Raw genomic sequence first — 11,069 nt, 5'->3', positions numbered from 1 at the left:
GTCAAAGCAAAGTCTTCTCTAATACTGTTTGGGGATTCCTTTTGTTCATAGTCAACTGGGTGGATTATGTAGAGGTCGGAGTCATCAAAGATTGCGACTTGGTTTGACAGTAGATCAAATTACTTGTTGCCGAGGTGTCGCTGTCTACTCAAAATCACATTCGGTAATTTTAAAATCCTTTTTCACTCAGATTCGTTCCTCACACTTGGATCCATGGTTAGGATCGCCGGGTGTTTTATTTTTTCGCTGCGCCATAGGGGTGCCGGCGTTCCAACACTATGTGAGTGCCACACAAAGGGACTAACCAAAGTTATTGGATGTGACCCAATTTTCATACAACTTGTAGTGAAGTGGGGCCACAAATCAAAGTCCGTTGGAGATAGTGCCACTCACATCCAACGTTGTTTATCGATTTGCGAATGATTGACAAGAGAAGAATGACTTGGCTATAGCTTGTTTACACAAGGCAAGTAAGCGTAACAAGAAGTGGGCTGATTAGAATCGAAGAGATGTGAAATTTCAGGTGGGTGGCTCAGTCCTTGCTAAACTACACTTGCTTTTGCGACATACGAGTTTGCACAAGTGGCTTGTGCAAAGGTATGAGGGGCCATTTCGAGCTGTGAAGAGAGTAGGCAAGGTGGCCTACAAGCTTGAGTTGCTTGCAAAGCTCAAATTCCACCCAATGTTTCACGTGAGTATACTTAAGGCATTCCATGGGGATCAAGAGGATCCAAATCGAGGCAAGTCTGAATGAGCACCAATGGGGGTAAAGGTCTCATACGATCGTGAATTTGAAAGCATCAATGCAGATCGTTTGATCAGACGAAAGTACCATCGGTCGCGGCATGAATACTTAGTTCGATGGAAGGGACTTTCCAGTAGTGAAGTGAGTTGGGAACCTGTCAAGGCATTGTGATAGTTCCAAGGAAAGATAGACCAGTTCCATGAGGAGGACGCGACAAGGGCGTCGCTAGAACAAGTGGGGGAGAATGTCATGGGTTATGCATGGGAGCCTGTAACGATGACGCACTTGCGCGATCCATCGTATTCAAAGGAGATCATTTGGCCCAATCAAACTAGCCTATTGCTTGGAGAGATTGAAAGCTCATCTACAAAGCTTGACAAATATGGAAAGTGATCTTCAAAGATATGTAATCCTAGATAATAAATGTAATCTTTAGAAGATAAGATTCTATAATCTTAGAGATATGATTTCTAGATAGCTTTTAATCTGAGCCATTGATGTACTTTGATCCGTACCATTGATTTTGGGGAGTCTCAACTGTAAATAGAGACCTTTGCCTCTCATTGTAATTCATTCAGTTAGTAATAGAATTTTGAAAGTATTCACTCAAACTTTTCTCTCAAGTGTTCTTGCGTTTCTGTGACTTTTGTTCATCTTTCGACCTCGTTCTTATTTTGTTCTTCTGCTGTTCTTCATGGGTGCCTTAGAGGAATTCTTGAATCTTCAATTGTTGCGAGTTAAGCTAACTTAGGCATTTTTGGAGCAAAGAAACTGCCTAAGGCCGCACAAATCGCATGGGAAAAATCTAAGTCCGTGACAATGTTTAGGACTTCTTTTACAAATAATTTAAAGAAAAAAAAATAAGTCAAGTCGGAGTTGTTGCAGGCACCAATCATTATTAAAAAAAAAAATCTTAGCAATTCATACAGATTAAGCTCCATCTAGTGCTGAAAAATGAAAGCAAACTACTTAAAACCATAGAGGGTATTTTGTAAAAATGAAAATTTGATTACATAATCAGCGTGCACCTTCAAGTTCAAATGTTATTTTGTTATTAATGCTATCGTAACCCATTGAGCTGCTCGTTGCACCATCAGTATAAGTGCTGCACATGTCACCAAGCAAGTATTCGGACTCTTCTCCCTGTAATTTACTTTTACTCCAAGGATGTTTAGGCATTGCCTGCAGTCCTGCTAATTCATGGGCAACTTCCTTCATTGTTGGCCTTTCCTCTCCCTTCATTCTTACACATCTGCTAGCTAAAGCTGCTACTTCCTTAAGCTGCTCAACATTTTTATCGGTAAGCACTCGAGGATCAAGAATGTCGAGCAAGTTGTCTTCTTTCATCAAAGAAACGAAGTACATAGCCAAAACTCGCTTTTCTTCCGATCTTTTGAAACAAACCACTTTTTGTCCCGTTAATAACTCCATAAGCACAACTCCGAAGCTATAGACATCGCTCTTTTCAGTAAGAAGGCTTGTATGCATGTATTCAGGATCCAAGTAACCGAAGGTTCCTTGCACAATTGTAGTTATCTGTGCCTCATCGGATGGAATCAATCTCGAAGCCCCAAAATCAGAAACTTTTGCATTGTAATTATTGTCTAACAATATGTTAGCCAACTTGATGTCTCGATGAATGATTGGAATAGAAACTGCAGAGTGCAAATAAGAAAGAGCTTCAGCAGTTTCAGTGGCGATTCTCAAACGAGTTTCCCATGGAAGATCAAGGGCAGCATCATCATCATGCAAATGGTGAAAAAGGGTTCCATTAGTGATATATTCATAGACTAACAGTGGAACCTGTGTCTCCAAACAACATCCTAGTAGTTTGACAACATTCCTGTGGTTGATTTGGTAGAGCACCATTATTTCATTAATGAATTGTTCAACTTGGCTAGGATCTCCAATTATTGACTTTTTAATGGCAACTATTCGATTATCCGCCAATATTCCCTTGTACACTGTCCCTTGCCCTCCTTGTCCTAAAATTCTACTTTCATGGTAATTGTTTGTTGCCTTCTCGAGTTCCTCAACTGTAAATACTTTAACTTCTTCACGATACCCTTGTCGTTTTGAAAGTTGTTCACGTAACAAAATGCCACCATTTTGCTGAAAGTTAACCCTTTTTAATTCAGAAATCTGTCTTTGCTTGAGCATCCAACACAACAATACTATCCCTAAGAGGAGACCAAGAAACCCAATGCCAATCCCTATGTTCAAAGCATAAAATAATAGCTTGTTCAAAAAAGAAAAAAAAAATATTGACCATGGTAATATAATTTAAAAGTGAAAAGTCATGTAAATTGTATATTGAAAGTAATAAATAATGAAATTGTTTATGGTCAAGCCAACCCAATTGACTCTACAATGAGTTGGGAAAGTTCAGCATGAGTGCTTGAGAAACCAGTTTCACCGGTTTGCAAAATATTTCATACAAATATAATCGAAATTAGAATTAGATATAAAAATAATAATTCTATAATTATGCATTGAAATTACTAACCTAGAGCAACATCAATAAGGAGAGATCTCTTGGATTGATCCTTGTTGGGTAAACTGCAACCTGTTCCATTTTTCTTACCATCGCCTTCATAGTTAGGCGGACATGAACAATCATATGTCCCATTTAAGTTGATACATGTTGCCGTTCCATCGCAAGGACTCATAGTTTCACACTCATTAATGTCTGAAAGTTGCAGATTATATGCAAGTAATAAATAACACTATTTTTAATGATAGAAACTACAAATACAGCCATTGGATATATATATATATATATAGTTACCTTGACATCCATTGGGAAGGTAAGGGTTCCCATCGTAACCCTCAAAGCACTTGCAGATATATCCAGAGTTATGTTCCGAATCAATGCATTTACTATTCTTTTTGCATGCGAAACTCTTGGTATCCATCTTAGCTTTCTTGCAACTCTTCTGCCCGATTGTCCAATCAAGAGTAACCGGAAATAGCTTGTCTTTAAAATCAAAACCACGAAGATCTGAAGTAGAGAAGGTATAGTTATCGTTCTCTGCAACAAATGCATAGCTGCAAGGGTTTTCGGGCAATACATCGGTATGGTTCTCATAGCTTTCAGTAGTGATTTTATAGCTCTTCACACCTTTTGGGATACTTGTTTGACAGCAGCCAATCCCAGAGCAAGACCCGTTTGAAACGTCGTTGATGTTGTTGCATAACGATAAACAACCAGTTGCATAACGTTGTCCGGAGAAACCTTCCACCCGAGCATAGGTGTCGCACCCGATTGCAGTGAACTTGTTCCTGGTATTATTTATGAAAAACTTACCAAGTTGAAGCCAGTACCTAAAATTCCGTGTAGCCCCTGATTTGTTGTAACAATCATAGCTTCCATCAGCAAGGATGCGCAACTGACCATCGAGAGATATGTCGAGGATCTCAATGGAACTGGTAGTTAAGAATGCTTTGCTGGGTGTAAAACTGGTGTTACAAGTGATGAAGAAATGTTTACTGACGTTGCAATCACCGCCGGTACCGAATGGGTATGGGATGCTAACTTCGCCGCAGCGACTTTGGCAGCCGGAGTTTGCTTGATAAGCTACCGCTGCCGTTGCTTTTGCCGCCGATGTTGCATTAAGCAAGATTACCAGCTGCACAATTAGTACTACTGATCTGATCAAACCCATCACTATTTTTCTTGGATTATAAATAACCAAGGATATCAATGCTTTAATTTACAAATTTCCAATCATATATATAATAAGGGTTGGATATAGGGAAGCTTGGTTGACAGTGGTAATCCTGGTAAGGACAAGGAAGTAACCCAAAAGAGGAGTGCAGTGAGGAATATCAATCTTGTCTTTCCTTTTCGCTTTCGCTGTTGAATAAAGCAAATTGTCTGTGGGCAAGTTCTTGGAATTAGATGAATGCTAACTTTGATTAGTCCAGTTACAATCATGAATGTCCAATACTCACAAGGATTATAATATATTATAGATTTTTTAAGTTAATATATAACAATTAATAAAAGGGTTGACGTTTACTTAAAGCTGATTGATTAACTTAAAGCTGACTGATTACGTTAACAAAAAAATCCATTGATGTGCAGAATTTTCACTTGGATGTTATCAATTCTTTTTTCCCCATCCTCTGAAGAGTTCAATGGAAGCAGGTAAGTATGGCGGCCCAAGGCCAAGACTAAGTGGTGCGGGCAACAGATTGGGTAGACCGCCATTTATGGACATTAATTAAGATTATTTATTTACCAATTGATCAAAGTAATTATATTGTTAAGCATGAAATTAAGTAACTCGACGACGTCCCTTTCCCATTTTATGAAAATATTTTGATTGAGTCAAAAGAGGAAGTTTCTAATTATGGTGGCCCAAAGCCAAAAGCCAAGACGGAGACAACACCAAAGGCCAATGACGAAGGGGGCAGGCAATTATTGATCAGATCAAAAAGACAAAAATCCACCCAATCGCTTACCAAGACTTTCCTTTTGCAAGTTCATCGTTGTACTCGGTGGTAAATTACTTGCAACTTCCTACAAACAAATGTTTTCATGTGACATGTTTGGGTGGAATATAATTTTATCGGTTTACAAATGATAATATTTAGTTATTTTCGTTACTTATTTTTAATAAAGAAAAAATATTTTATTTAATTTAAAGAGGTATTATTTTTTAGAATAGTTTTTATTAACTATTCTTTATTTTATGTGTAATTATTATAATACATATATAATAAATAAGAGTGAACTATACTAGTAGTCCCACAACTATTAGTATTTTTTTTTTTGGTCACTTAACTATGCAAATGTACAAAATTATCACTTAACTATTCAATTTTATCTTTTTTTTGTCACCAGTTGACTAACGTAAAAATGGAAACACCCAAAAATCTAAGATAGTTGGGTGACCAAAAAAGACAAAATTGAATAGTTGTGTGACCATTTGTAACTTTTCATACTTGGGTGATTAAAAAAGAAATTTTCTAATAGTTGGGTGACCTTTTTCTAACTTTTTATAGTTGTGTAATCAGAAAAGAAATTCACTAATAGTTGGATGACTACTAGTGTAGTTTACCCTAATAATAATTAAAATTTTTAGAATCGAATAGACAATTGGACCAATTGGACCACCATTTCTTAATTTGACTAGTCCAACCAGTTTAAAAAAACTCTAAAATAGTAAAAAGGTAAAAATTATAAAGACATTTAAGTAACAATAATCTCATAAACATTAATGATACAATTATACATTACAAGTTCAATTATACATTCATACATTACAACATTACAACATTCAAAGTTGATTTCTCATTCAAAACCCAATATTCAATATTCTTTTTATTAAAACATTACAACATTAAAACATTCTAATCCATAATCCAAACATTAAAAGAACTTAAATCCATAATCCAAATATTCAAAGTTTAAATACTTAAAAACATCATAATCCAAAGTTCAATATCAATACATCCAAAATAGCAAATTCAATTTAAACAAATAAAGTAGAACGCATTACAATAGACTTCATTAACATTCCAATTGTTTTAATCATTAGTTTGATCATTGGTTCTATAGAGTGTCTCATATTTTCGAACATTTTGCAGGCACTTCACGCAACCAGAACTGAAGTAGAGGCGACATCCCGACGAGGAAGCACAAGACGTTAGGATGACGCAACGGCGACATCTCGACGAGGAAGTATGTGACGTCGCAACGACGCGACGTATTCCTCACGCAACGCAGTTGCATTTTTACAGACAAGCAGGACTCTTTCTTCCACTCAAACTTTGATTACTCCAGAGAAGTTGTAGTCAGATTAATCCTCTAAAATTAGCCTATAAATAGAGCCATTATATTTCTAATAGAGGTGATCATAACACACAATATTAGAGAAAAAATCAAGAGTTTTAAATAGCTTTAAGTGAAATTTATGGTTTAGTTAGAGAGCTTTGTATTCAGGGTTAGGGTTTTTTTAAATTTCTCCATCTTGTACTCTTCGATTATTTTCTCATTAGTGAAATCTCCTTTGCCCATGAATTTTTTTATACTTTTGATTGGAGAAGTTTTTCACGTAAATTTGTGTGCCTAATTATATATATTCCTTCTTTATCATTGTTTATACTGATTGATCTGCAATAAACTAGTATCAAAGCTTGGTTAATATTTCGTAACCAACCCATTTAGAGATGGCAACAAAGAGATTCAATATCGAGAAGATTGATGGGATCACAAATTTTAGTTTATGGCAAGTTTGGATTACTACAATACTGGTTCAGAATGGCCTACAGAAAGTCATTACAGGGCAAAAGCCCGCAGATTTGGATAAGTCATAATGGGATTAGCTTGATGAGAAGGCTTTGTCTGCAATTCATTTGTACCTTACGAATAATGTGTTGTAGAAGGTGTTTATGGAGAAAACAACATCTGCCTTATGGAGGAAGTTAGAATCCCTTTACATAACAAAGTCTCTAGTTAATTGATTGGTGTTGAAATAGCCTATGCATGTTCCGTATGGCCTAAGATGTGTCCATTAGGGCTCACATAAGTGAATTTGTTACTCTCGTAAATGATTTAAAAAATGTCAAGGCTAATATAGATGATGAATATTAGACTATGCTATTATTGTGCTTTTGCCTCTCTCATATAAGACTTTCAGGAAAACCTTAATTTATAGTAGAGATAAACTCTCATTTGAGGATATGAAGGGAAACTTGTTAAGCAAAGAAAAACTTGTCAATGATCTAGGTTCGAATAGCAAATAAGATGGGCAAGCCTTAGTTTTGGTTGCAAGAGGCAGACAACAATTTAAAGATTCAAGTCAGAATAGGTCTAGGTTAAAATTGAAGTCGAGGAATCAAAATAAGACTTGTGGTCACTATAAGAAGTTGGGTCATATTAAGTCAGGGTGTTATAAGTTACAAAATAAAAATAGAAGGGTTGTTGAGAGTAACGAGAAAGGAAAACAAAAGTCGAGGTAGCTGATGCTAGTGTAGCTGGGGACAAAAATGATGGTTTGTTATTGGTGTCTACAACCCAAGGCTCTAAGCTTACGTTCGAGCAAATTTTGAATTCCAGGTGTCCTTACCATATGTGTCCCAACAAGGACTGATTTTCTACATATAGTCTAGTTGAAGGTGGAGTTGTGCTTATGAGAAATAATTCACCCTGTAAGATAACCGGTATTGGTACCATTTAGATCAGGATGCACAATGAGATCATCATGACACTTTCAGATCTTAGACATGTGCCTGAATTGAAGAAAAATCTCATCTTTTTGGGTATTTTAAAATTGAATGGTTGTAGAATCATCATTGAGTCAAACGACATTAAGGTATCTTGTGGAGCTCTCATTTTGATGAAAGGTTAGAAAAACAGGCAATCTATATATTCTATAAGGTTCAAAAGTGACTGGTGCAGCAGTAATTACGAAGGTGAAGCTAGAACAATCGCCACATCATGACGTCGCAATGAATTCCATCTATTACAAATTCAGAGTCAACTTGCTTGTGGCATATGTGACTTGGTTATATGAGCAAGAAATGTATGGCCATTTTGAAGAAGGTAGGCTTTCTTCTGGGAGCAAGAGTTGGAATTTTAGATTTCTTACTAACACTGTGTTTATGAAAAGAAAACACGAGCCAATTTTAGTTCTGCAAAGCACAGGACGAATGACACACTTGACTATATTCACTTTGATTTATGGGGTTTAGCTCAAGTCATCTCCAAAGGAGGTAGCAAATATCTTCTAACCTTTATTATTGACCACTTCAGGAAGGTTTGGGCCTATTTTCTAAAGTACAAGAAAATAATTTTTGGGATTTTTAAACAGTGGAAGACCTTACTAAAGAAATAGACTGAGAAGTCTGTAAAGCAGTTAAGGACAGATAATGGCCTTGAGTTTTGTGTAGCTGAGTTCAACGATTATTACAACGGGAAAGAATTGATCGACATCGCACAATTGTCGATACCTCGCAACAGAATGGTGTTGCAGAAAGAATGAGCAGAACTTTACTTGAGAGAGCCCAGTGCATGCTTTTTAAGTCAGGTTTAGGAAAAGAGTTTTGGGCAGAAGTCATAAACCTGACAAGCTATTTGGTGAATTGGTCACCACACCGAGCATTGGATGGAAAGGTTCTCGAAGAGATATGGTCAGGTAACCTTCCAAATTACTCTAACATTAGTGTATTTGGTTGTCTTGCTTATGCACGTGTTAGCGAAAGAAAGCTTGAACCTAAGGCAGTGAAAGGTATATTTATTAGTTTTGTGTTTGGTGTAAAGGGCTTTAAATTATGGTGCCCAGAAACTAATAAAGTTATGGTTAGTAGAGATGTAACTTTTGATGAAGTAGCAATGCTTCACCCGAAAAAAGAGTCGTTTATTCTTGCCAACACAGAAAAGCATAGTATTTTAGGCAAGGTGGAGCATGGACGTCACATCGAGGAGGCCCGTGACGTCACAACAACGCGACAAGTTATTCATGAATGGGAGACAAAATAGGGGTGACATCAAAATAAGGAAACTCAAGATGTCGTGATGACGTGATGAAATTTTTCAAAATAGCGGGAGGATACTGAAAACACTTCAGATTAGTTAGAGACTCCATTTGATTCACATGTATCTCCTACACCTCAACTAAAAAATTATTAATTAGCTCGTGATAGGAAGAGATAGGAGATTAAAACACTGTAGAGGTTCTGCCATAGAAATCTAGTGGCATATGCTCTAAGCGTATCTTTCAAATTACTTTAAGGTAGTTTAGGTTCCTAATTCCAGTAAGTGGCTTATGGTTATGGAAGAGGAGATGGAGTCCCTACAAAGGAACGAGACTTGGTAGCTCGTAGGACCATCCACTAGAATAAAGATTGTCAGTTGTAAGTGGGTGTTCAAAAAAAAAAGGATCGAGTCCAAGAGACACCAAGTATAAGGAGAGGTTGGTCGCAAAGGGTTATAGTCAAGCGGAGAGAGTTGATTTTCATGATGTTTTCTCTCATTTTGTGAAGCATATGTCCATTTGGGTGTTATTAGCCCTTGTTGTATTATACAAATTTGAATTAGATCAATTAGATATGAAAATTGCATTCTTTCACAGTAATATAAAGGAGGATATTTATATGCATCAGTTTGAAGGCTTTAGGACTAAAGGCAAGGAAGATTATGTTTTCCTTCTACAGAAATCATTATACGACTTGATGTAGTGTCCTCAGTAGTGGTATAAGAAGTTCAATTCTTTCATGTTAAGCATTGGTTTTGTTTGAAGTATGACAATTATGTGTATCTGCATCACTTAAATGATGGATCATTTATATATTTTTTGCTTTATATTGATGATATATTGATTGCGGCTAAGGATCCATCTGAAATTGATCGATTAAAAATCATGCTTAACTCTAAGTTCGAGATGGAGGATTTCAATGTAGCCAAAAAAATTGTGGGGATGGAAATTTCCAAAGATAGATACTCTAGAAAGTTATTTTTATCACAACAGGGGTAAATTGAAAAGATCCTCGAGCAGTTTGTGATGCAAAATTCAAAGCTGGTTATTATTCTGCTAGCTACATACTTCAAACTTTCGACTTTAGAGTCACCATAAATTGAGGATGAAGAAAGTACATGTCCAAGGTTCCCTATTCTAGTGTCGTTGATAGTAAATAAAAACATTACAAAGAAAGTATCACCACAAGAAACAAAGAAACTCATAATAAATTTCAAAGAAATCAAAAGGAGATCTTCAATCTTAATGGAAATTTGCTTCAAAATCTGCTTCAATAGTGTTTTTCCAAGTTGTTTTCTTGAATATTCTAGGATGGCTCTCTCCTATCTTCTTATTTGTGTCATATATAAGTCTTACAATGCTCGAAAAATCTAAAAATTGCATTTTCCCACATATTTGGAGTACGATTCATGAAATCCACTTAGTCTGGCACATGGTTGTGTGGCAGCTCGTGTGGATCACATGCCGTGTGTCCAGTCCATGTGACTTTGAAACTTGCTCCGATTTTCTGATTTTTGCTCATTTTTCACTCTTTTTGCTCCCAAATGCTCTCCTAAGTATAGAAACATGAATTTAAAGGATTAAGAGCATAAAATTCACCATTTTAAATCAAATAATAATCCAAAAAAATTAAGAATAAGCTAAAACATGTTACTTTTGGCATTTATCAAATGTCGCAACGACGCGACGTATTCCTCAAGCAACACAGCCAGGTTTTTACAAAAAAGCATTACTATGTTTTCCACTCGAACTCTAATTAGTCCAGAGAAGTTTTCGTTAGATTAATCCTCTAAAATTAGCCTATAAATGAGCCATTATATTTCTAATAGAGGTGATCATAA

The 11,069-nt window shown here is 36.3% G+C and overlaps 1 protein-coding gene across 1 annotated transcript; it reads right to left on the bottom strand.

The window, feature by feature from the left end:
* Nucleotides 1-1,621: 1,621 nt before the first annotated feature.
* On the bottom strand, nucleotides 1,622-4,565 carry LOC105797131 (putative wall-associated receptor kinase-like 16). Its single transcript, XM_012627064.2, has 3 exons — nucleotides 3,534-4,565; nucleotides 3,252-3,434; nucleotides 1,622-2,958 (listed from the first exon to the last, which is right to left on the bottom strand). Exons 1-3 carry the CDS (start codon nucleotides 4,408-4,410, stop codon nucleotides 1,763-1,765), a joined length of 2,256 nt encoding a protein of 751 aa, XP_012482518.1. The 5' UTR covers nucleotides 4,411-4,565; the 3' UTR covers nucleotides 1,622-1,762.
* Between the last annotated feature and the right edge of the window lie 6,504 nt (nucleotides 4,566-11,069).

Source organism: Gossypium raimondii, chromosome 3, assembly GCF_025698545.1.
Source record: "Gossypium raimondii isolate GPD5lz chromosome 3, ASM2569854v1, whole genome shotgun sequence".
Taxonomy (NCBI): Eukaryota; Viridiplantae; Streptophyta; class Magnoliopsida; order Malvales; family Malvaceae; genus Gossypium; species Gossypium raimondii.
Note: the sequence above shows the minus strand (reverse complement) of the source record. Positions and strands in the feature narration are given on the sequence as shown.